The sequence below is a fragment of the Pyrgilauda ruficollis genome, unplaced genomic scaffold (genome assembly GCF_017590135.1).
Source record: "Pyrgilauda ruficollis isolate IOZ18807 unplaced genomic scaffold, ASM1759013v1 scaffold54, whole genome shotgun sequence".
NCBI lineage: Eukaryota > Metazoa > Chordata > Aves > Passeriformes > Passeridae > Pyrgilauda > Pyrgilauda ruficollis.
In genome coordinates, this window is record NW_024527044.1 from 1566776 (window position 1) to 1593112 (window position 26337).

The 26337-nt window shown below is 38.5% G+C and overlaps 1 protein-coding gene across 2 annotated transcripts in view; it reads right to left on the bottom strand.

Annotated features, from left to right (window-relative positions):
• Nucleotides 1-26337, bottom strand: part of LDAH (lipid droplet associated hydrolase) — a 109747-nt gene that overhangs the window by 80546 nt on the left and 2864 nt on the right. For both annotated transcript variants that reach the window (XM_041480973.1, XM_041480972.1), the window contains exon 2: nt 15874-16032. In XM_041480973.1, the coding sequence (XP_041336907.1) occupies nt 15874-16027 (154 nt within the window). In that variant the 5' untranslated portion in view covers nt 16028-16032. The remainder of the gene's footprint in view (nt 1-15873; nt 16033-26337) is intronic.

Consider the following 26337-nt stretch of genomic DNA (forward strand, 5'->3'; position numbering starts at 1 on the left):
AGGAATCACAAAATTAATCTCAATCACAGCATTTTTTCTTTATACTTTTCTCTCCTTTAATAATGCAGATCAAGGATGGGGAGAAATGACAGCAGCTTAGACATTTTGGTGCTCTTTCCCATTATCAGCCAGACGAACCCAACATGTAAAATCTGCTCAGAATTTGGTCATCAGCTGAAGAACAGTCAGGTAAGAACTGCTTAAGAATAGCGAGGCTTTGCATCAAATATTACACAAAGCCTAAGAAAATCTAATACTTCTTTCAGGGAAAGGGGGCTTTTATCATGTGATAAATGTGGTCTGTATTTTAGGCAGGTAAAAGAGAAAATCCATTAATGCAAAAGAAACCCCAGTCTTCATAAGCATCTGCTCATCATAAGAAATATTCTGAGAGGTCTGAGCTGTTAGAACTGCTACTGGAATTTCAAAATGAGCACTGAATGAACTGGTGGCAAACAGGTGAATGAAAACCAACAAGAATTTTAACAGCAAAATTTCTACAGAGAAATCAGCATGTGTAAAGCAGCTATAAATTTATCTTTTATTGAACTTGCAATTCCAATGGAGTTATTCCAGATTTGTAGTAACCTAAGTAAATGCAGATTAATAGTCTCTGCTCTTGAAAGCTGGCATCTACAATATTTATGAGTGAAGAATGTTTATCTCATATGTCTTCAAAGTAATTTTGTACATTCTTGATTGAGCTGCTGTCAAAATACTTTATGGGAGGAAACAAAAAAACCTGGACTGATTCAGATTTGCTTCATATAACAGAGTAATAGTAACAGCTAATAGAAATAACTGGGACGTAATACGTACAGCAGTGTGTGATCAATAATGTTTTAGGCTGATCTTTGCAACTGGACTGTGTTCAATTAAATTATTTTATTTTATAGATAAAGAACTACCAGGTTAATCACAAGGGCACCCAGGCAGTGCTCATTTGTGCTTTAGAAGGATTTCCCAGTACAGTAAACCAGAACTGCCTATGCTCTATCACTCAGCAACTAAGTGTCAAAAAATGGAAACCATAAGCAAATGCAGTGTTAACCCCCATGACCTGAAGGTTACTCCAGTTATTTGAATACCACATCAATCTTCAGACACCTCAGGGCAGCTGAATCATTCATGCATGCCAATAAATCTCAAATTGCAGTCATCTGAACCATGAAGCACATCTTAAGCAGTTACTCTCAACTGTGCTTAATTTTCAACAGCATTTATGTTGTTTCAGAAGTCTTTTAAACAATAGCTGTAAATGGTGACCATAACAGAAAAATAATCAAGACTGTAATACACTGAGGATTTGCCTAATTTGCAAAAGATTTCCAAGCACTTCATGGAAAGAGTGTGTCAAATGGACAACTTATACAGTGAATGAGAACAGCAGGACCACTTTATCTGATGTACCCATAAGCTGTAATAACCAAAGGACTCCTGCCACACTCCCTGTTTTTCTCTGTAACACATGACATTTCACCCAGCTATTCTACATTAAGCTCAAAGTCTTTCCATTTTTAATTTGAAGACGGGAATCCACTGCTTCCTTTTCCGATCTGTTCCACCCACAGCTAACACAAAACAGTACAGAAAAACCAAGAGTGCAGAGGTGGAACTTGGAGCTATTTTAGGAGGTAAATATTCTCCACTTCTATATACTGCAGATACAGACTTCCAAGAACTACAACTACTACTCTTTAGTCACCCATATAAGTAGAAATACAAACACGACTTATAATGATGCATTTGCCTACCTTTCAATTTCAAACATTTTCCTGTTAATGCTTTTTCCGTCAAATAAATATTTTAAATGCCATCTGCTTCCTCAATAAGACAATTAGGCAAGGGAGAGAGAACAACTTCTATAAACAGAATATTTACCCCAGGATATCACTTCTAAAGAATAACCTTTATCCTGATTTCACATGAATTCCTATACAATGCATCATAAAGTCAAACTTGGCCTGTCTTAAAATGAAATACTAATATTTGAGATGCTACACTTCCACAAGAAAAATTATTCAGACTTGATAAATTTAAACTTATATACAGTGCACCATCAGTGCAACTCCATCAGTTTAATTATGAATGGAAAACAACAAACACTTCACGCTCACTCAAAAAGTCACAGACCATAGCCATTCCTCACAAGCAATTACAGCTTTTATGGCTTACAAATTGCTAAGCATTTTGAATTCTTCAGCAACAGAACACATTCATGCCAAATGGAAACCACAGGTAAGAGAACACTAGCATTAGATAACCCCATGCAAAAAATGTTCCAGGTTAGAAATCAAGATAGTCACCAAAATAAGAAAGAAGCCTTCTGTGCAGAAAAATGTAAGTCAAAAATATATACAGCTTGCTCAAAAGAAATTGAGACTAAAACATAAAACTAGGTAATTTTCAGCAGTTCTGGAAGGGATAGCTGAGTTGAGAAAGATTTATTTAAGCAGTATACAGTAAAAGCCAAGAGTGGCGGGGAGTGAATAAAAACTTGACATGTAACTAAGTCATCCCAAACAGTGACAAGGTTTCTTGCACCTTGCTCTGAAACAAGCGTTTGGGTTCCATTCTCTGTCCTGTGAGACATTCCCCAGTGTTTCCAGTGGCGTCTCCAGGAGCCTGACCATCCGTGGGAGCAGCAGCTGGCACTGAGCCGTGGTGCTTTATGCACTTCTCCAGCAGTTGCTTTTTGCTTGCTTTGGGACCTCAGCAGGACTATAAAGAATAAAGGCAGCTACATGAATACAAGAAGGGAAATACACAGCCAGCAGTGGGTTTACAGAGAACTTTAAGGAACTGGAAAATAAGCCAGCAATTACCATAAGTGTAATTTTAGAAATAATCCATAGTTTCAGAATGAAATGTATCTGCAATATTTAGATTATAGTCTCCTGCATGAAAAAACAAATGCAGCTTCTAAAAAAAAATAAATTAAAAGAGCAGCTATAAATCAAATTTGAAATCCAGGGGTGCACAGCAGGACACATAAAAATCATTTTTGTGGTGATGATTCTCACTGCCTCCTCACAGAGCTGCCAAAGCTCCCAGCTCCAGCTCGAAGAGCCTCAGTGACAAGTTCCTTGCTCAAGGAAACTTAATCTGCCTTTGGCATCTGACCAGCCACCATGGAAGAAGATGCAACTCCCCTATGTTAATGAATGGAAAGCAGCCCACGCAGATGTCAGAAGAATTTAAATGGAGCATGCAAAAAACACAATGATGTTCTCACACTTGGGAGAAAACTGCAGAATCTGACACCGTGGCTGGTGAGCAGGCCTTAAAAGGCAACACACAGGTCTCTTTGACATGCAAGGTCAAGGGATTTCATATAAAATACGTCAAATAATATTTGAGTGGCCATCATAAACTCATGTCAATGAAGATTTCACCTGTTTGCACATCTCAGGGACTGGCATTCTTCGTCCTGTATCCCTTTATAGTCCCTACTCTAGGGGAACAGCATCAGCCAAGGAGCAAAACATTACAAGGACGTTATACAGAAACACATGTGAAAATTCTGTTTGATCCTCTCTAACTCTGGAATAGTGAATTTGGCTGGAAAGCACTCTAAGATATTTGCTTGGGTTGTGAAAATAGGGAATCTCAGAAGGATTCAGCCAGGTGTCTGTAACACAGCTTATTAGAGAGGTTTCTCAAGAACATTTCACATTTTTTGCCTATATATACTTACACACATACACTGTTATTAGTTTGACACAGCTATAAAACTTACATATAGGATTTTATAATACACATTCTTTGTATATATTTTGCAAAGCCAATAAGCTTGTCTGTTGTTCCCTAATGTTGTTTTACTTTTAGGATACATGTAGGTTCATTCACCTCTAAAGAAATCCCACAGACAGTCTGATAAACCTGAATTAACCTAACACAGCTGTTTCTGCCCAAGTGACAAGAATGCCTGAAGCTTGTCAATTAAAATTACCAGCTAAAAATTATGACAGTATATGCTGGTTTTCCCATGGCAATAATTAACAACATCTATCCAGGCAGATAAGATATGAAGTCCAAAATGCTGATTGCATCCACTGCAAACCTACTGGACTTTGCAATTAAGCAATATTGCAAGAGTTATAAAGTCCACAGATACTTCAAGTACTTCAATAATTACATCTGCCACCTCTGCCAAAAAGGTACATAAATACAAAAGAAGCCTTGATTTTAATTTTTAACATGTCTGTAAACTAATGTTTCTTGGAAGGGAGTTAAGACTGAGACATAAAACTGAAATAATTGAGTTCTCAATGGAATAGCCAATTTTTCACATTTCAATAGTAGAACCCAGAATTTTCTAGCGCTTACAATTAAATAATTTTTGTGTGTTGTTTTCCCCATAGTAAATGAAAAATTAAAACATTTAGTTAAATCTCCTAGTACACACCTACACATACACAGTCTCTTAAGCAGATGAAGACAGATGTAATTACTTTTAACACCCCAGAGGTGGTTGGTCTGACCCAAACCATCCTACAACCAGCGCTGGCAGAGTGGCTACTTCGAGTTCTGTGCTGGGTCTAGAATTCCCAGTGGGAATTTTTCAGCCAGCTTCGTGGTCTGAAGCAGCATTGCACCAGAAGAAAACAAACCTCCTGAAAGCAAGAGGGAGAACAAAGGAAGTGCGTGAAGAGGAACACGAGACTTGATGTCAAATGGGTTCACAAGAAAGCCTACGAAACATCTGAATAACACAGCTCTGATGAGACAACAGCAGCAGGAAAAAGACAAAGATGGGAAAAAAAAGAATTCAAACCCAAGATAACCACAAATTATTTGTTTTGTGCAGATACACAGTTCCGAAAATTTGATCACTTTTGAACAATATACAAGGAGAAAGGAAACAACACACTCAAAAGGCACCAGAAAGAATATTTTCAAACCTGTATCAGATTTTCCTATGTTGTACCACTGGTAAGAATTAAAAAAAAAAAGAAAATGCACAGGTTTGGGTGCTTTGGTGTTATTAGGTTCGGCTATTGCTTGTTTTTTTTTAATCAAGGTAGTAACAGACAGGAAACAAATGGCAACAGAGAACACCAAGACAGTTAATTTCAGAAAAACAGACTGAAAATGTGTTTCTGCAATTTTTGTGTATTGAAAGTTCAAGAATGTCATATTTGAAACCAACAATCTAAGATGATTTAGTGAACTAATTTTGCATTTGCATCTGCCTTGAGTGTTCAGAAATGTAAGATAAAAGAACAGACTGTTCTAAACATGGATAAACCAAGATTTACCAACTCACATGCTTAAGGACAGACTCTTTGCATTGACACCACTGTATTTCTGACAGAGGAAAAAGGCCTTGTAGTTGGGGTATTAATACTGGTCCTAAGTAGATGCTCCAAGAAGACTTCAACTGAAACACTGTTTTCAGGAAAACACAAAACACAAGTCACTCCCCAATCACATTTATTCACCCATTCAACTTCTATTGCCAAGAGTTTCTGCCTCCTAAGAGAAGGCTATGATAATGGATATAAAATATCTAAAACTTAAAGATGGAAGGCAGTATTTATGTATCACTATGTATTTACTTATTCCTGTGAGAGTTTTTTAATCCAACAAGGATAATCAAGGCTTGTTCTCAAAAATGGGAATCAGGACAATGAACAAAATTCTGTCATGCCTGTAACAGGAAAACAAGAGCAAGAGTTATGACTAACTGAATTGCTGGTCATACTGTTTTCCATAATCCAGATATTGAACATAATGGGTCATATTTATTTCTATTATAGATTCAGTGATCCATAAGAGTTACTATAAGACAGAAATAAGACCATGAGTTAACTAGAATCTGAAAGACGATTTTTTCATTCTTTTCAGATACAACTAAGTCAAAATGTTCAATATCAAGGCCAATTCATAGTAGCTCAGGCATTTCTGGTATCAGCTCCCAGAAAGGAAGTACATTATACACTGCTGCTGTAGCTTTAAACATTTTAAATGCTTTGTTTGTACATGATGCACATGGAAACACTGGATTTCCTTCTTAGGTAGGTCCTTCACTAAGCAGTTTCTTCTTCCCTCCTGCCTCAGACATCCCATGAAGAGAAACAGATCCTTTTAAAAATTTTCAAATCAAGCAAAATACCCTAGAACACAACTTTTCTGTAACTCTGGCCAACTCAAGCCACTGCATGCTGCAGGAGAGGGATCACTTCCTCCCCTGATGCTGCTCACGCAGCCAGGCAGGAAGGATCCATGCTGAAAACGCCTCATTAGTAGGGAGAGGACACCAAAAGAAGACTGTGGATTGAGAAATTTCAGTAAGTCACTTCAGTAAGTCCCATCTGCCACCCAGATTTAGTGGAGGAAATACTGTCAAACACAGCTGGATGTTCAACCATCCTGTCATTACTCTGCCTTCTCAAACTTAACAAGCTCAACTGTGCCAAGCCCCCATCAGAGGTACTTCTGGAGCACTGGGAAATTCAACAAAAATGGCATATTTCAAGCCTAGATCTGACATACAGGCTCCTCTCTGCATGAGGAAGTTTTTATTTTTAATGAAAGACTATGTTTTTTTCTGTTCTAAAGACAATGGAAGCTCGTGGGCTGACCCAGTAAACAAAGCTCAACTGTCAGCATATTTTAAAATATTAGTCACAAACAAGTAGTCCATAAGCAGCAAAAATAATGAAGAACAGTGTCCTAAGAACTGAATTTTTTAATATATAATGTGGGATAGAACACACACCTTTCCTTCAGGGGGTACTCTACCAGCAGGCATGTCTTCTAGCCAAGCTTTTATTTTGCTATCCTTTGGCATCCACTACATCTCAGAAAAAGCCTGGGGAAAATTCACTAATATATTCAAAGTTTTGTGTCGATTGAAAACAGAAATCAAATAGGTACAGACAAATTAGTATTATCTGCTACAAATAATATCTTCAGGAAGTCAAACTGTTTATGTCAGTAAGTAAAGGGGAGGGTCATTTGATACTTATTCACATTTTATAAACAAGAAACAAACCAAATAATCAGTGGCTAGTAAAATATTAATTCGCACAAACAACTCCAGCTTACAGTACCTTACATGCATGACACCTGTGGAAACCAGGCTGATCTTGTAATTAAGTCATGAATATTTGCATTAGAAATAAAGACATGGCTAGAAAAGTTGGGAGGAGTAGCTTTGGAAATATTAGGTGGGTTGGGTTGTTTCTTAGTTTGTGTATGCCTTTGCTCCTGTGGAAAGTGCAAATACACAAAATATAATGACACACACCTCATACAAGCATAAGAATAAAAACTGTTTTGCAGTGTTTATGTCTCACTGAAATAAAATGTGCTTTTACTTCCTTACCTGTTGATAAGAAGACTAGTCATAGGGAAAGGGAAAAACATTTTGTTTTACTCTATGTACTTCTACCTGGATTGTTATGCTGCACAAACTTTTAACTCTACAGTGTAGTCTGTTCTCAGTGATGACTTTTGCATCCCATATACCAGTTACTAGAGAGTAGGAAAGCCAATTTTTTTACTCAGAAAAAAAAAAGTTCATCACAATGTGAAATACAAATTCTTGACATCAGAATCTGAGAACTCAGGGTCAAATGTAAGGAGTTGGCAGCTCCAGCTGGAGCTGCAGTGGAAACAAAAGCAGAAGCCTCAAGGGAGAGGCATTCTCAGAGAATCACTACCACCTGGAGAGGCTGGTGGAGCACCAGCTCCTGCCAAAGTCTCAGACAGAGCACGTGAACTCATGTATGTGCTGAGTGCTGGGGACTGACACCATAATTTAATAACAGAAGTTCTGTGACAATTCCAGCTGAAGGAACTCCCACCTTCCCCCCGACTATCATTCCCACCCTCCTACCACGGCTCACCAGCCCCTGAATTACACTGGCACAACTCTGTGGGGGCCCTGCTGTGAACCCAAACAGGGAACTGTTCCAGCTGTAAAAAGACCCCAGAAATAAATGCATGTATTTATTTAATTCACAGCACGATCTCTCAAAGTATTGTTCTGGCATAACTGAGGGGTGGAATGGCACAGCATGGTGGGAAAAGGAATACCTTATGCCAGTATTGTTGACAAACATTTTGAATTGCAAAATAATTGCCTTAGGAAGTTTTTTAAGTGCTCCAAGCACTTATCTCTTGGATTTCCATTGTCTGGTGAGTCTTAATGAACACTCTACGAACAGTTTCTAACTTCCACACTACTTTACACTCCGGAACATCTGCTGTACACCTAACTTCAAGGTTCTAACAACTATGTGAAGGCAAGAGCTACATGAATGGCCCATCACTTCAACAGCCACCCACATCTAAAGAGAAGTTCAATTACTTAAGTGTTACCTGCTAATAAAAGCAGGTAATGGTAGAGACTTCCCAGGAAAACTGATTATGGTATGCTGATCACATAAGATCATAATACAGAGAGGTGGAATACAGGGAAAGACACTCTTGAAAATTTTAGGAACACCAGGTAGTTTTCTCTGAGCAGTGCAATGAGCAGCCCAGCAGGTAAACAATACATTCAAAGATCAAGTGGTTGCTCCAATCCCTACACTGCAGGCGAGGCCACGATAAAAGAGCACAGGATTTCTCCTCCTCTCTGGAGGAAAGCACTGCAGATTCACAGCCATCCTCTCCACACAGCAAGGAACAATGTTTTCTAGTAAATCATCCAGTCAAGTATAGTATCTGCAGAACTAAATTTAATTTGAAGCACTGCAAATATCACAGAATGGATGAATGCTGCTGCTAAGATAAAATGTAAAAGAGAAATTGTTCCTAAACAGAGTATCTGTGCACACACAGAAGGAATTCTGCTCAGCTGTTTGGATATGAACAGCATATAATAAGGACACAAATCAGATGCAAAATTCAGACTTCTTTTGGTTCCTGCTGATCAGCCACATGTGACTCAAGTGTGCCAGCTGGATTGGATGCCATCCTGAGCTCCATAACTCCCCACGTGCCTTGTCAAGAGAGCCAAGACTCCAATCAAACAAGATTTTTAAGTTGATTCCCTGGACCAGATGTGTTAAATAACAACATCTTCACTTTTGAAACCTAAAATTTCCTTTTTCTCTGCTCCATTGTTTCAGCTGAGGATGGACAACAGAAGCACTATCTTTGGGATGGTATGATCAAAATGAGGAAAGGCAATAGGACTCATGAAACCTTGTACCTTACACTAGTAGGGGGAGGTGAAGATAAACACATAAAGCACAATGTTAATATGATAGAAAACATCCACATAAGAAACAACCTCAGCTTTAGGTCACCAGAAATATGTGATACAGGATTAAGAAAGTGTTAGTGTATGAACAGGGGACCTCTGGAGCTTTTTTCAACGTAAATACTAGTGTAGTTACACTTTCAGAATTTCACCTAAAAATTCTCTTTACATGTAGAAGCATAACTTAATTCAACACCCAAAATCCAAAGTTAAATGAATGATTCCTTTAAAAAAGACATGAAGTACTTTTATGTGATGACTTCTTTTCCTTAATGTCCTTTGAGTATTTATTGCTGTATTTATTGCTGAGGGTGATACCTGCCCTGGCACAAGAATTTTTCACAGTAAGAGTGGAGCTGCCCATAGAGCTGGTCAATGATTTAAACATTCTAGAGAGGAAGTATTTGTTGTCTCACTCTATGCAGCTGTGCTTTCTGTTAATTTATTTACTTGGTGTTAGCTGATTGTAAGTGAATGATAGCTTAGAAGCTTAGGTTATTGTATAATTACAAGTACTGTAAATATGGATGAAGATTTTTTTCGTGCTTTGGGACACAGTTTGTGAGGATGACTGGCCATATACTGAGAAGGAACCCAATGGGTGGGAACAAAAGTCCCAGCACTCCCAATCTTACACTTTCTGCTCTAATTTAACTTGCTTTACCTCACTCCTCCTAACGCAAATAAAAGGCATTTGTATGACCCTCAACAACTAACATAACTGGTTATGTCACATCAGTGTGACATGCTCTTATAAAACTACTAATTTTTTTTCTATAAGAATACAGTAGAGAATCAGTAAAGGCTTACCTGTGCATTCAGAGGAGACCCTGAAGCCTACAGTATGGTATATCTGGCTATTATAGCAATAACTTTGCCAAAACATCCTATTTTTTTTTTTCTAATCTTTAGAACAGCTCCCTCTTCTGGCATACTCTGCTTATACTGTATTTAAGTAGCATGCTTCATTCCTTACCAATTTTTAATTCTATTTGGTTCCCAACACTTAACAAACCTAATTACATTGTTAAGGTTTTCACTGTTCAGTACAGCTATGAAGGCAAAATACAGCTTTTGAAAGGATGACTAATTCTTATCATCTATTTATCCAAGATTATGCATAGACTTTACTACCTTTTGAAAGTATCCCAATATCAACCAAGACCAGAACCCACACATGGACAAGGAGCCTGGATGGCCAGTTCAGGGGTCACACGGCAGGATCACTGAATTTGGAAGGGACCGTCTAAGATCTCTGAGCCCAGCTCCTCCCTGCTCATGCAGAGTCAGAGCAGGCTGCACACATAGTCAAGTTTTTATTACCTCCACAGCTGGAGATTTCACATCTCAGGGAAGCCACATAACCCCCTAGTAGGCAGAAATGCTCATGGCAGGGCCATCACTACCTGCTGGTTCTACAAACTACCCAGAAATTTATGCTCCTTCCTTCAGCATCTGAATTGGCTGTTTAATCAGGCTGGATGAAATTTGGCCTCAGAGTCCCTGAACCAGGTGTCACGTCATGGACTCAGTTTGATGACCTTCCGCCCCCCCTCCCCAAAAAAAAAAAAACCAAAACAAAACCAACAAACCACCAAGAAAAAGCAAACAAACAAACCAACCAAGCAAGCAAAATGAACTTCATAAGAGCTCTCATAATACTGCTGATAGTGACAAAACTGGAGAGAACACATGAGGACAGACTTTTTTCCTGGATGATGCTCTGGTACAATTCTTTCAAAAAAAAAACCAAAACAAAACAAGTAAGAACAACCAACCACAAAACTAGAAAGAGGAAAAAAAACTGCCTAATGTGTTCAGACAGAACAGGTTCTCAACTTTGCTCACAGAATTGCTGCTGGAGCTCAGTCAGGGCATTTAGGCACAAAACATACATGATCCAGAACTCAGAACTCCCTTTGCCCAGCACGTAAAAAAATCTATTTTACTCCTAATATGTCTGTCTATTGCCAGCAACATTCCCTTTCCTCCAGCTGCATTTCAAAGGCAAATCGTAAACACTGCTATGTGCGGGGGGAGGAGACCCTGGCTGCTGACTTGGAAAGTAGTGTCTGAGGAGATAAAGTACCTTCCCCAAGTAACTCCATGGTCTTGACTCCAAAATCAGATTTTGCTTCACATAAACAGTCTGACCCATCCACATGAGGTGCCAAGATTCCATACAGGATTCCAGATTATATCCTGGCTAAGGTTGCCAGAAGCTACACACTGCAAGCTTATCTGCTGATACTGAGAGTCCTTACTATGTGTAATTCAAGTTATAACAGGAAGACTTTGTACCAACAAGGGCATTCAGTCATATAAATTTTGTATAAATCAATGCCCATTCTAAAACCCAACTGAAGAGAATAAAACATGCTTTACACAGTTTGCTGAATGAGGAAACAGATTCTTTTACCCCTTGGTCTCAGTGACCAGACAGCAGAACCCCTGGAAGAACAATTCATTCATTCCAGTAACTGCTGAGCAGAGTGAAAAATTAATAACTTTCAAAAAGCTGGTTTGGTGGGAGCCAAAGAAACAAAATACAAAGAAACTAAGCTTCATGGCTACACAATTAGTTTTATTGATAAGTATTATAACATAGTGATTCTTATTATAACTTTCCTTATGCAAGTGTTGAGGGTGATGACTGTTAAGTAATACAGCAGGTGAAGACACAGCCAGATAACGTACGGAAAGTTTTTAGAGTCTCTATGTTACAGTTAAAAATGCCAACATAAAGATTTTAAAACTAACAGGAACTCTCATCTCAGGAGAGAGTATACTAAAGACTTGTCATAATCCAGACAAATTGTTTGCACTGCTTTCACTGCTGAAAAACAGTTCAGCAGTCTTCAAGTGAAGCAGTGTTGTTGATGAGAGTACATGCAACTGCTCCTAGGAGATGAGTATCCAAATATGCAATTTCTGTTGTGCATAAGCAATTCTTGACTCAAGAGAATTACTTCAGAAGAAATATCTTTATACTTAAAAAAAATGTGTGTTTAAGTTCTCACAGCCCTTAAACATCACAAGTGACAGCATGAGTTGGTAAACCAGTGACATGATCCAAAAACCCAGCAGTGATTCAGCTGCAAACAGGCAGATCAAGAAACTTGGCAAAGCATAGGGAGTACCCGAATGCAGGCCAGAGAACCAGATTCTGAAATTATTTCTGTATATTAATGAATGAAACTTGTGTAACATGATTTACTACCAAAAAAAAAAAAAAAAGTTGGCATTATATATGCTTCCCAAATACAAGATTGCAAATTGCAAAATTGCCTTTTTTACAGCAATATTAACACAAATTAGGAAGCCTGAAACAAAGGTATTCTAATGTATCCCTGCAATGAAATGCAAGAAAAACTTTGATGAAAAGCAAAATGTCATGAGCTAAACAACACAGCGGTTTTAAAATTTGTAGAGTATTTATTTACAATAATAAATGTTTCATAAATACACAGACACAAATAGATACAATTAAAACAGAAACAAAATTCCATTACACTTTGTGGATTATGGTTTTCAATGAACACAAGACATGTTAAATATTGCTGTAGCAGATTTTGTATTTCACTGCTAATTTTACACTAAACAAACACTGTAAAAGTGAAAACAGTCCTTTAGGACACAAGAGGAAAAACAGTAATTCCTGTCCTTTTCATGACATCTACATATACAGAAAATCATGTACCTGATCCTCCATCTGTACACACTTAACGTCATTCTCATGAGTAAATCTCATTGATTTTAACAGAAAAGAATTCATATTAAGAAAGTCAAACAAGTATTTGCATATATTCTAGACTGAAGAAAAATTGGACCTTCTACACAGTAAATACTTTAGTAAACACATTATTACTCCTATTCAGAGGTTTTGTGGACACAAGAAGAAACGCTATAAAACAACACTTGTGCATTAAACATTTCAATTAATACAGTAAAGCTTTATTAAAATGATAAGTTCACTCACTGCCACTAACAAAAAAAACATTAGCTTGTTGCGGTTAAATGAGATTAAACCCTGCTGTATGTTCTGTTTTTTAACTGCTTCAAGCACAGTGAGCTATCAGTTCTCAGGAGGCAGAATCCTGCTTTATTTTAAGTAATTGATTTCAGAGTAGAAGAATGTTTTGGAGTTATTTTTTTAAAAAAGTGGGGAGAGAGAGAAAGCTAAGTTGGACCTGAGAGGAATCCCCTCTGTTCTGAAGTAACCTGATTAAAACACAAAACAAAAATAACTATACAGGATTTATTCTCAAATCTCCTGCAACAATTCAATTCCAGCAGAAACTGAGAATTTTGTCATCTTTCTCAATACCCACAACTCTGTTTGGTTTGACTACATGTTAACAAAATCATATGCCTGAATTTCATTAGGACTGGAAAAGTATGTACCAGAGCAGTTTAATACACAGAACACAGTAACAAATGCAGCAGGACTAACCACCTTCAGTTCAGATCATTCAACACTTGGCTGTGCATGCTCTCTTTTTTAAAGTGAGAGCTGCCCTTGTCTGAATATTGCTTTTCTTGACTTGTGTACCAAGCTGTCCTTTTGCCCCTCTTTCCCTCATTCCATAAATAATCCCAACCATGGATACATGCCTTTCAAATGTGAAAATTGCTGGGCTCCAGAAGGGCTCCACATTTCATACTCGGGAAGTTACAAAAGCACAAGGGGAATGCTATCTAATCCTGATTTTTAGGTACATGAACACGTTGCCATATGACCCAAATGTCCAGATCTCTCCTAAGGCTGTGGTTTTTTTGCACTGATAACCTTCCCTTGAAGGCTAAAAATGAGGCAGGCAACAATAGCAAAAAAACCCACCATTTGTTTTATGAGAAGCAAAACTGCACTTTGTTATGCCAGGTCCCACTAAGCTCCCTGCCAGCCACAGCAAGAAGCTTGGGTAACTTAATTCACTACTGAATTTGGGCACCTCAAGTGAAGAGAGCATTATAGGGGCTGCTGAGGTTTTAAATTGTTTTCACAGTGAGAGAACTTCCAGCTTATTACCAACATAATTCTGAAATAAGAGCAAAACCATAAATCAGCGGCTTGCAAAAGCCTGAAGACCATGACAGAAGCACCCGGAATACTTCACTGATGTCTATTTCTGAACATCTATCTTGTTAAGATGCTATTAAGGAGTCTTCACAAAACTGTTCTGCAGGAAATCAGCTCCATGTAGCCCTGCCACTACATTTTCTTGCATTAAAAGTTTCCTATGATGAATATGGAGACCATGCAATGTATGTGACTTGGTACATTTTTAACAGAATAACTTACATGCCTTGTAGAGGTACCATGACTTGGATGCTAATGTTTGATTTTTGTGCTCTTCCCCTACATATCTTTCTACTGATATAATCTAGCTTTACAGATTTATCTTTCTTACAGCCTCTACTATTACCCCAAACAGAAGGTATCAGTCTCAAGACAGGTGAAAGCTCCAGAACTTGCAGGAAAAAGAAACGAAACTGAGCTGTTTAATTAAACCTTCCAAAAATGCCTTTACTGAGAGAAAGCAGCAGCTGAAAAGCATGAAATCAGGCTTGTACCTCCAGAGAGGTACTAAAGAGATACTGCATAGTGTATTTGGTTTAAAAGGTTATTGCCCACAAAAGAAGGACCAAGATAAATTCATAGAAGGCTTCTTTGCAGTTAAGAAAATAATTTAAACTTCACTGTCACTGCCTTAAAAAGTTACTATTCAGCTCCTAGAGGCAAAGGCATAAAACCATTTTGCCCAAGGGAACTAACATAAAATATTCCATGGACCTTCCAAAACATTGAAAAAAAAAAAACCCTGAAAAATGGCACCTGTGTTCTCTTTCACCATTAAGTAAAGACTAAGATACACACAGTCCCATAAACAGCCACTAGGTACACTAACAGTGAACCAAAGTTGTGGATACTCAGAAAAGTCATTATTTGCACCACTCATTCTGGGAGAAGTAACAACAGTATCCAGTACATCCAAATAAACAACAGAAAGCATTAGATATCTGCAAACTGTAAAGTGGTGAAAGAGTCACAGTATCTGTACTTGAGTGGGTTCAAGCTCTACTTTTGCTAAAGACAGAACTCCTACAGTTCATTAGCAGGTACAGTTCATTGGCGGACTTCTCCATTAATTTTAACATATGCCAAATGCAAGTTTAGAGCTCTCATTTTAAGACAGCCATTTAAATATAATGAAGAGCTGTACAATACTCACTGAGTTCAAGAGGGTCAGCATAAAAATTCATGTGTAAAAATCTAAGTCAAAAAACTTTTACTATTAAAAAACAATTGGCACACAGCTGACATTGCAGTAACACTTAAAGGTGCAAGAGATAAATAGAATAAGAGCAATGAAAACAAACAAAAACCCACAATGCTCTCAGTAAACCACCACCATGCAGAAAATGAGTAAGACATTCTAATTTCTAAGAATGTGCTGCCTTCTGGCACTGTTAAAAATAAAGGTAGCAGTAGCAATCGAATGTGACAAAGAAATTTCACCACTGCAATATTACTGAGTTTTTGGCCATGTGCACAAGCCAAAATCTACCACTCAGGTAGTGAGAATTTTGAAAATGAAACTCTTTTCAATCAACAAGCTTCTAGACTTAAACAAAAAAAAGAAGACCCTTACCAGGGATAATCATGAACAAGAGCCTGGGTAGATTTTTACTTTCATCTTTTGAGAGGTCTTTCCAGGGCCCACACTTTAAGACATGGGTAGCAGCTCCACAACAGTAGATAAATTCTTCATGTAAGGGGACTGGCTCTTCTGATCCCGACCTCATGTTTGCTGTTGAGCAGAATAAGATACTGTTATAACAGGTCAATACTTACAGAGTTGTCTCTTTGCTGTTATGCCTTCCCCCAGAACAACTGCAAAAATCCCAGCCAAACCATCCCTCCCCCAACAGCTGACACATCCAGTAATCTGAGGCCCAGTTCAGTATTTGCTGTTTGAAGGGGCTGCAGAAGGTGATACATGTTGCTACTATATGAGAGAAAGCATCTTTCAGTTTCTGTCACAGAAATACACAATGATGAACTAGACAATAAGCTCTATTCTACCTTAAAGGCAAATAATTTAACATTTCTTGTTCATACTGTCCACTGAAAAGATTCTGTGGAATCGTTCTGTGTGCCTCGTAATAAAAATGGATATTGCAGCATAACACCATGACCTTTAACCATCAAAAGCATAGTTAAAAATAACATTAGGCCTTTCAACTATTTTTACTTAGTGAAAAAGGACTATTCATTTTTGAGTACAAGGACAAAACTTCTATTTCCTAATCAGGCTGTGAAATTTCAGGCATGTAAACTAAAGCCTGAAAGATCTACAAGGTCTGCTGCACTATTAAGTGGGGGGCACTACCCTCACTAATAGTCACTGAAAAATTCTCAGTGCTACACAACTTAAAAGGAACAGATCTGACTGAAATTTTAAGTAATGACACTTGACAACATTAGAAAAGTACACTTGACAAAACAACATTTCCTTATTTTCCCCAGTTTTAATCTGGGGTTTTGAAAGGTTTAAGGTAAAGAACAACCAATGCAGAAAAGATAGAAAATGTTTTGTTTTGAACTAACAAGTACCACCTTGAAAAAAACAGAATATAGTACAAAATGAAAACACTCCTGGAGGGAAGGGAGAAGTGTTCTTTAATACTGTCAATTACAGCACAATTCTCTGGATGAAACCTTGTACCCCCATCTGCCCATTTCACCAAAACATCCCCAATAAGAAGTTCTTTTAATGATTATGCAGACACCTTTACTACTTCATTGTTTGCCATGTTATTATCTAACTTGTAGTGACTGTGAGTAAAGTCAATTTTGCCAAACTATAAAGAGGTACATTTTTAATGCATTATCCCGGCTTGTATTTCTTCATTATTTAAAGCTGAAAGAAGCCAAGAACAGTTTCAACAGAAAAATCCAGTTACATCAACAACCACAGTAAACATAAATTGTCACCCCTTTTCTGAGGTGTCTACAATCCAAGAAGCAAAAGTAACTAGTTCTTACCCAGGAAAGCAGGTTCTGGACAAAGTTTCTGATCATGAACCAATAAAATCTGTGGCATATTTTCATTCTGAATTGATTTCACACAACAAATCTAAATGGAAATCCCGTTGACAACTCTTCATTCAAAAGAAGTATTTGCAACATTAAGGTCAAAAGTTAAGCAATGAGCACGGAAAACTTAGCAATACATCTTGGACTGGCATGGGAGGATTTTCAGGTTCACACAGACCTGTTGTGTGGCTTTGGTCCAGTCTTTAACTTAACTTCTAATTTCAAAACCACACAGTGTTGCAGTACCTGAAAGGAACACTGCACACTAGGGAAGAAATGGTTATTTGAAAAACTGCCTGTCTGAGACAATCCCAAACGGCTTCTTTGTATTAGACCTATGTAGTGTCTGAGGGATTTTTATTTATTTATTGTTAGGTTTTTAATTTGCAACTTTATGGCCTTTGGTAATAAAAACGGACAGAAGAGAAAAACAGTGAAAATATAGTGGATATTCTCCCAGAATACTATTCAGACCTGTTTCAAGATATAATCAGTAATAGCCAAAAATACCTCCTTCCTCCTTCTTGAATAAAGCTTTGAAGAACGGTATTTCTATTACAGGCATCTATCTTTGGCACAAATTGCCTGCATTTCCCCTAGAAGTATCACTAGACGGTCTATCAGCTTCCAAACAGATTTAACAGGCAGAGGTTTTGAGAGATGAGGCTCCTACTGGCTCTGTCAGCCCACAGAGAGAGCACAGTTTGTGCCACAGCAGCTCCAAGAATTTTGAGAAGACAGAAGGACAAACTTGACTGGTGGGAGTTTCTCCAGTTATCACGGAGAAAAGTAACAAGATTCAAAGAGATGCATCTACCTAGTATCAAAACTTCTGTTAGAATATTGAAATATGGGTTTCGATTCACAGGGCTTTAGCTCTAGATTAACACACCCTTTAACGTAGGTGTGTACCAGAAAACAAACTCCTGTTACAGAATACAAAGCCTTAGGTGTCAGTACATGAACTGGTTAAGGGAATAATTGTGGGATCAGTTTCTTGGTTGCCACCTCCAGATTAGAAAAATCCTCTCCTGGTTAGCAAAGCCTATAGTAAAAACATATGAAGACATACATGTGCACCTGCAAACCAACACATGTATTTAGGAGTCTCCCTACTGATCCAGAAGCCACCCACAGTCATTTTTTCAGACAGGAGTATCTGGAAACTGAGTTATCCACAGAGAGCAGATTACCTCTGCCACAGGACCAATTCTTTTCATCTTTGGTTCAATTGACCCCAAAGTAAAATGCTGATAGTAAAGCTAAGTGAACTTTGCAAGCATCGGGCTAATTATTTATGCCTCTTTCCTGATAACATATTTTAACTGCTCCATCCTACACTATTACTTGGACTTGACATTTTATTTCCAAGATAACTTGGAAATAACAAAATTTGATTGACACTTAAAGAGTGTTCAATAAAAGAGTTACCACAACTCAGACTGGCACCATGTAATGTAATCAGAGCAAGTACATTGATATCTGGCATATAAACCATTCAATCACAAGACAGGACGAACAGGTTGGTGTACCTATTCTGAATCTTTCACTGTAGTGAAAGATGCAATGATAACCACAAGGGCAAAGGTAACTTGCATAAGACAATGGTTGGAACCAAAATAAAGGAGAAAGGACCACTGCAGCAGATTTGGCATACAAGGTTCCACAAAATCATAAGAGACATACCCCAAGGTGTCCATGGCCAAGGCTACTGTGAGGCCAATCTCTATCCTTTCTGGTAAGTTACAATGACATTGGAAAAAGCTACTCAGGAGAATGGTGGAATTCTTGGAAGCGTTAAAAAATGTGTAGATGTGGCCCTTGGGGACACAGTTTAGCGATGAACATGGAAGTGCCAGGTTAACAGTCAGACTTGATGATCTTAGAGCTCTTTTTCAACCTTGACAATTCTATGACTGGAAAACATGTCTGGAAACTGCAAAAAAAGGCAACCACCATGCCCATGTTAGAGCGTCCAGGGAGTTCTAGGCCAGTCAACTCCATCTCAGTTCACAGAAAGTTATATATATACAAAAAAAAAAAAGATGTTCAAAGATGTACCCAAGAACATGAAACAAGCATTAATGTACCAGTGATGTCTTTCAAGGATCAGTATTGGGCAATAATGTCCAATGTCTTCACTGAACACCTATACACAGGACAGGAGCCACTCTCAGAAGGGTCCTGCAAATTGCCAGGGGGAGGAACACTGAAACAACTGGAGGGCAGGGCTGCTATCCAAATGGACCCTGACAGGCTGGAAAGGTGGGAACTACATGAAAGCCAAGGGCAAATAGGAAGTCCTGGACCAAGAGGTCAGCAACCCAATGTAGCAACATAGACTGGGGGCTCAAAAGCTAGGAAGTGGCTTTCCAAAAAAGACACAAATTATTTGCAAGCTGAAAATGAGTCAGTAATGAGTCCCTGTAACCATCAAGCTCAAGTGTATACAAGGCTGCACAAGGAATAGCCCTCAATCATAGAATGTTTTTATCTTGTGCTGCTTGGCATTGGAAAGACTGCATCTGGAGAACTGAGCCCAGTTTTGGACTCCTCAGACAAGCAAGACATCAATGTACTAGAGAAAGCCAATTAGATGATATGGGTGCTGAAGCATGTGACATATGTCCAAAGGACAAGGAAAAATAGTCAGAAGTTGCAGTGAAGGAAATTCCAATAACAAGGGTTTCCCCCCAACACACAATTAGGACTATCAAATAATGCAAGATGCCCTGAAAGGCAGGACAATCTCCTGGACAATGCTTTCAGCAACCTGACTTGCTTTGACCTTTTTGAGAAAGGACCTGGACTACATGTTAGGGATAACCTACAAAGTCGGATGCATGTAAATTCATGAGACTGGACTAGATACACTATAAAGTGTCAAGTGCAAGGATGCAGTTTATCAAAAACCACTGTAAATCAGTGGCAGCCTTGATGGTTAAGGATGAAAAGATATTTAAAGTCATAGCCATTTTCCAGCAGAAAAGGCAAGAAAGAGCACCCAAGGCACTATAGGCAGATCTGGCTCAGCTGACTCCACAGGAAAAATCACACAAGCATTACTGTGTAAGTTCCTCTGATCACGTAAAGGAAGAGATGTTAATCAGAACAAAAGAACAGTCTGCCATGAGCAAACCATACTAAACAATGCAACTGCCCTAAATCATAAAACACCTGACCACAAGAATGAAAGAAAATAGGTAAATGCACACTGAAAGAAAATATGTAAATATGCACACTACCTTATTAAGAATTTTGGCACTGTCTCCCACTGCATTCTCCTTTCTAGGCCAAGGAAATGCAGGCTGAATAAACTGATTTGCATAGTTTGAAAAGTAACTGAACAAGCTTAAAAGATAATTGCCTGCTGTCTGCCAGCTATCAAGTAATCTAGGGTCAGTACTGGAGCCTGTAAAACTCAGGATTTTCATCAGAAACATACCTCCAACACTGAGCCCAGCTCTGTTCAACCCCGCCACATCAAGAACACAAGGAAACTTGGGAGGGTCAAGTAAATAACTAGGCTAGAGGAAAAGCTTTATGAACTGTGCTTTTTCACTCTCCCATGCTGTAATCAAATAGCAACCTAGAGCTATTTGAAGGAGACCTGCAAAAGTAGCATAGCCAAACCTTTCTTTGCAATGGAAAATGGTAAAATGAGGCAACAGCCTCAAGTTGCGTCTTGACACTCCAAGGCATCATAAAAAACCAGTTGCTAAGAAGGCAATGGATGATCACTAGCAAGGCAGCAGAATGTCTCTTGGAGGTTTTTAAAACTCAGCTGGACAAAACAGTAATTTTGATCTCAACAGAAAGATGGACTAAGTTTTCTTCAGAGTTTTCCACAAATCAACAGTTTACAATTCTTATAGCCCTAAAACAGCAGGAAAAAAATAAAGCAAGGGGTACAGCAAGGATCTCAAACAAGTTTTCTAGTACCTTAGTAAATGCAGCATTTCATGAACACAGCCCATGACAATAACTAAGCATTTAGGTCAGAGAAAAGGAATCTAAACTAGACAGTCCCCCAAAAATATAGGAAACTAAAGTAGATGCATTCTATTGATTAGCTGTACCAGGTTAAATGAAAAAGAAACCCTGCCCTAATAGGTGATTTTATGTGACTGAATTCAACACTAGAATGTAAAAGAATAACTGGAAAAATAGCAAGATTCCTTCAGCTGCCTTCTACACTAAGGCTGTCACAATTTCTACATTATTCCCACAGGAGAACCATCCAGACCTGACGTAAGCTCTTTGATCTGCACACTGGAACCTACATGCTCATAGCTAGGAACTAGAAACGGACAGAGCGACCTGGTAAGAGAACTGCAAAGAGAAACAAGGGAAGTGGGGATTTCATGATGTGAGAGATGAGGTACGACACAACACACGATGCCCAGATCTCATCAAAGATTTATCTGGACAAACAACAAACAGTGGATGCCAGATTTTCTCAGGGAAAAGAATAAACACAGGCCAAAGACTTTGCAAGCTGTTGTCACATCAGTCACAAATCTTGACCAATTCTGTGTAAGAAAAGCAGCAGCAGCCAGTAGCACATAAAAATGAAACATTTCCTCATTGTACTTTCCAGCACAATTCTCTGTCAAAGTCATATACAAGACCCTTTCACACTAGCTCTGAATTAGTAAATAAAAACTGTTAGGCATTATTTGTAAAAATGAACAGAGCTAAAAAATTAACACTACAGATACATCAATTGAAGCAACGTAGTTATACAAAATAACACTGCTTTCCTCTAGGAAAGGAAGCCTTGTTTTTAGTGATCACTTGATGAACTAGCAATACAATGCCTTCAATTTGTTTTGTTCCTGTGTCATTCCCGCATGCCACTCCCTCAAGGAGTAAAACTGCTGGGAGAATTTCGCTGATGACTGTATAAAAATATCAGTGACACACGTGGAATGGGGTACAGCTTACTCATGTTTAGGGTTGTAATGATAAAAAGCTGAAGTGCAAAATGAAAACTGGTACCACTTCTCAAGTCTGAACCTGGTTCAGAGACAACAGATGGGAGACTGTGCAAAGAACTAAGGAGGGAGAAACCCAGTTTTAAGAACTGATCTACCTGCAAGACCTTGTAACACGATATTACCATTAATAATCTTGTAGCTACGACTAAGAAAGTGTGCACAGTCCCGGTGTTAGAGCTGCAGGGAAAATAGCTTCTGGGAATCCAGTCTGTACCAGACAGGGTGTACATGTCACTGCCATACATTCATTATAAAAGCAATTATTGAGACAGCTATTCATCAAAGCAGGAAAGGACTCACAAATCAAAAAATTGTTAGCTTGGAAAGATCCATTTGAGGACTCAAATCAGGAACAGATGGATTCCCCATCAACCTTATTCCAAAAAGGTACTTTGTTCTGAAATGAATAATTTGAAAGAGTTTTGGACTTAGGGAATCAAGAAATCAGAAAACATTTTCAGATCCCACAATGATACATTGGTCTGGCACAAAATTATTCAACAGATAAGATGATCAAAACCCTGGGGAAATAGATTAAGAAGGCCCATCACAACTTTTAACCAATCTTTATATGTCACTGCGTGTTTTAGCTTTGAAAAGTTCAGCATGTACTAATGACTTTACAAAAAAAAAAAAAAAAGCTTATTTTAATTATCATAATGGAACTACTACAGTACTCTTGGCCTTGACTTCCTCGCTACTCTCAAGAAGGTGAAAAAGCAAATCCATGGGGATCAGGCACTCTTAGGAACCTTTATGAAAGCAGACACACCTCTGAAAGCATCCACGGGTGGTCTACAGCACTTAACAGTCAGCAAGCAAACACGTTTCACTACAGCTCTGGCAACAACACTCTAAATTTGATGCTTGCCTCTTTCTCCTCTGGCAATCACAGACCTCCAGCTTAACAAACGTCACAAAACCCCAGTTATGCTTGCCCAGGGCTCCGAGAGCAGAGTCCACGTCCTTTGTTACTAGCTAGATCAAAGCTCCTCCATTTGCCGTCGCAGTTTAACACTTGGTTAGAAACACAGAGCACTGGAGCGAGAGCGAGCGTAGAGGAAACCCTGAGAAGTTACCCTGGTGTGGCCGAGGGTCCCTGAGGCTTCACACAATACCAGACAAAACAAGTGTATCCAAAAGAATAAAGACGTGACTTTCTAAAAATAGAGTATGTTTTATCAAACACATTTCAGGACACACTGGAAGAGGTACTACATATCATGTCCTGCCATTCTATTTAATCACAAGATGGTAACTTTCACTTTTTCAAAAGCGAACTGTTTGTGAACTTCCGAGAGTTACCAATATGAAAATGACCCCAAATGAGTACAAGTTTTTTGTTTTAGTTTGTTTTTTCTTAAAGTAACTTCATAAGCATAATTAAGGTTGGGAATCTCACAGATTACAAGAAAGTGGTAGCTATTCTCCTAGCAAATTCCCAATTTCCCATCAATATGCAGGTCTGATGATAAAGCTAAGACTGTCCATGACCTAAAATGAAATGAGCAAGAAAGCTGTTGCTTAAAGAAACAAATCTACTCAAGGAAGTAATGATAGTTTCACTTGCATGAAAGCAAATAGGATGGCTTCATTTGGTGTAATATGAAGCATTTTCCAGAACAGAAAGTGAGATTTTGGGAAACCTTTTCGTCTCAAAGGAAGAAAAAGCTGTTCATTGGTGCACACTACTGAAATTTACTGGTGAAATAAAGTAACTTTCAAAGATTGCTTTCCCGCCAAATACTGCATTAAAGTACTGGATCCAGACAAAAATGGGGCTTTTAAGACTGAAATCTCACAGGGGAATAAACAGAAGGTAGCAGGCATGAATAGCATGTAGGTATAATAAACATACTTTATATTCTGAGACTAAACTGCAATGTTAGCAAAACCTCAGTCAAATAGAGTATCTACGTAAAAAACCATAAAAAGCTGCTGCTGAAGTACAATGCCTACATGGTAAGAAAGGTTTCCAGGGAAAAAACAAAACTATGCCAGGTCTCTTCTGATCAACAAATTTCAAAGACACAGGAGACTCATGTCAAGAGTATCTTGTAAATAAACTTTCCCAGCTGCCCATTGCATTAGAAAGTCAAAGGGAGAATAAATCACATTGGAATGGATAGCATGAAAAAATTGTCACAAATACAGTAACTTGTTTATTACAATTATGTTGAACGTCAGTATTTTGGGAGGCAGCAGGCAAAACTGAAATGTAACACCATGATTACAGACAGGGTCAAAACTCTGCTGAAGTTAGAGGTGGGAATGTTACACTTCATGAACAAGAACCCATCATGCTTATGTTTGGATACAGAGAGAAGAAACATCCCTGGTCTCTAAACTTCAGCACAAATCACCACACAAACCAAAGCATGTTCAAAAGTGAACAGTTATGTGAATTATGGGGAAGAAGACATGGCCTTTCACAGGGTATTGCTTCAAAGGAGAGAGAGAAATATCAAAATATGCTAAAAAAAAAAGAAAAAAAAGAGTGAAGAACAGGTTATCAAGGACACATGGACAAGAAGACGCTGTAAATAGCATTGAGAGAGAGGAAACATACACATGCAAATAAGCCTGCTTGTGGTCTGAGAGTTTGGGAGAAAACCATTGCTCACTAAACAAAGGTGATGCTTCTTTACCATGTGGTTCCTACTATCCCTAGGTAAAATGAAAACTTTTCAAAATTAAAAAAAAAAGTTAAAAAACTATTTGGCTCTTCAACCATATGTTCTACACTAATATTTTTTCTCCTACATCAAAAGAAGTACAGGCCCCACATTTCTGTTGGACAGATGTTTAAGTAATACAGGTAATGTGCCCAACATTCAATGAAACATTAAATTGCAACAATTTAAAGTAACAGCAACCTACATATTCACTTAAACCACAGCTCCCAGAAGTTAAGCATTTGAAGAAATGTCCATCTTTCAGCAGCAATAATAACAGGCAAAAGCAGAAAAAAGCTAATCTCTTTCACCTTACGTTCAATGACTCCTTTTCCACCTCCTGTCAGAATAAGATTCACCACTTCACAGAGAGCACTATTCTTTCTTTTGTCCAGTCAAGTAATGCAAAGTTCAAAGACCATAATGAATACTAGCAAGAAGCAGATATCAAATTAAAAAAAAAAAAAGTCCACAAGTACATTTAGCATCACACTGCCCTTGATCTGGGTTCCCCCATCCTTTCCTATGCTGTTCAGCATAAATCTCCCCAAAGAACTATCCCTTATTTCTTTGTTTCTTCCATATTTCCACGTTAGTTATTCTCCTTTAACCCCAAATATGCTCCAAATTCTAAACACTTTTTTCTTCTAATTTTATTATTTCAACTTGCGTATGTTCTCACATCAAGTGTTTATCTCACCTTCAGTTTAGCTCTCCAGCTGCTGCTGGTTTCTTGCTTTCTAATAAGGACAAAAAAGAATTAGTCAAAATCCCATCAACTCATAGTAGACCAACTTACTAGTCACAGCTACATTCTCCAGTAACCTCTCAACCTGTGCCTGCTGCTTACCACCTCCTCATGTTTCCTGCAGCTGTACATTCTGATACTCATCCACTCACCTAAACAGGTTAGGAAGGCACTGCAAGCAGAGACATGAAAACAAACTGTACAGAGCTCTGTGCAAAGGACATAGAAGTCAAACAGGAGAAGCAATGATCAGGAGACTTGAATAACAGCAGCATTAGATCCCTTTCCGAGTCACTACAGCAATACAATTGTCTGTACTACTGATGTGAGGCCTGGAGTCTGAGACCTTCCCAGTAAGAAGCAGTGGTTCTGCTCATCAGGAGGGCAGGACAGGGAATTGAACAGCCAGGTGGACGCAGCGGTGCAGAAGCCAAAAAGTTTCTCCAGAACCAGTGCTGCAGGAAGGCTGACACATGCCAGTGCTCTGACACACAGACCTACAGTTCTCGTCACAAGAGGATCCAAAGACAGTTCACCATGCTGGGAAAACTGCAGCTTGCTCCTCATCACACCAGTAACCCCTGAAGTTACTC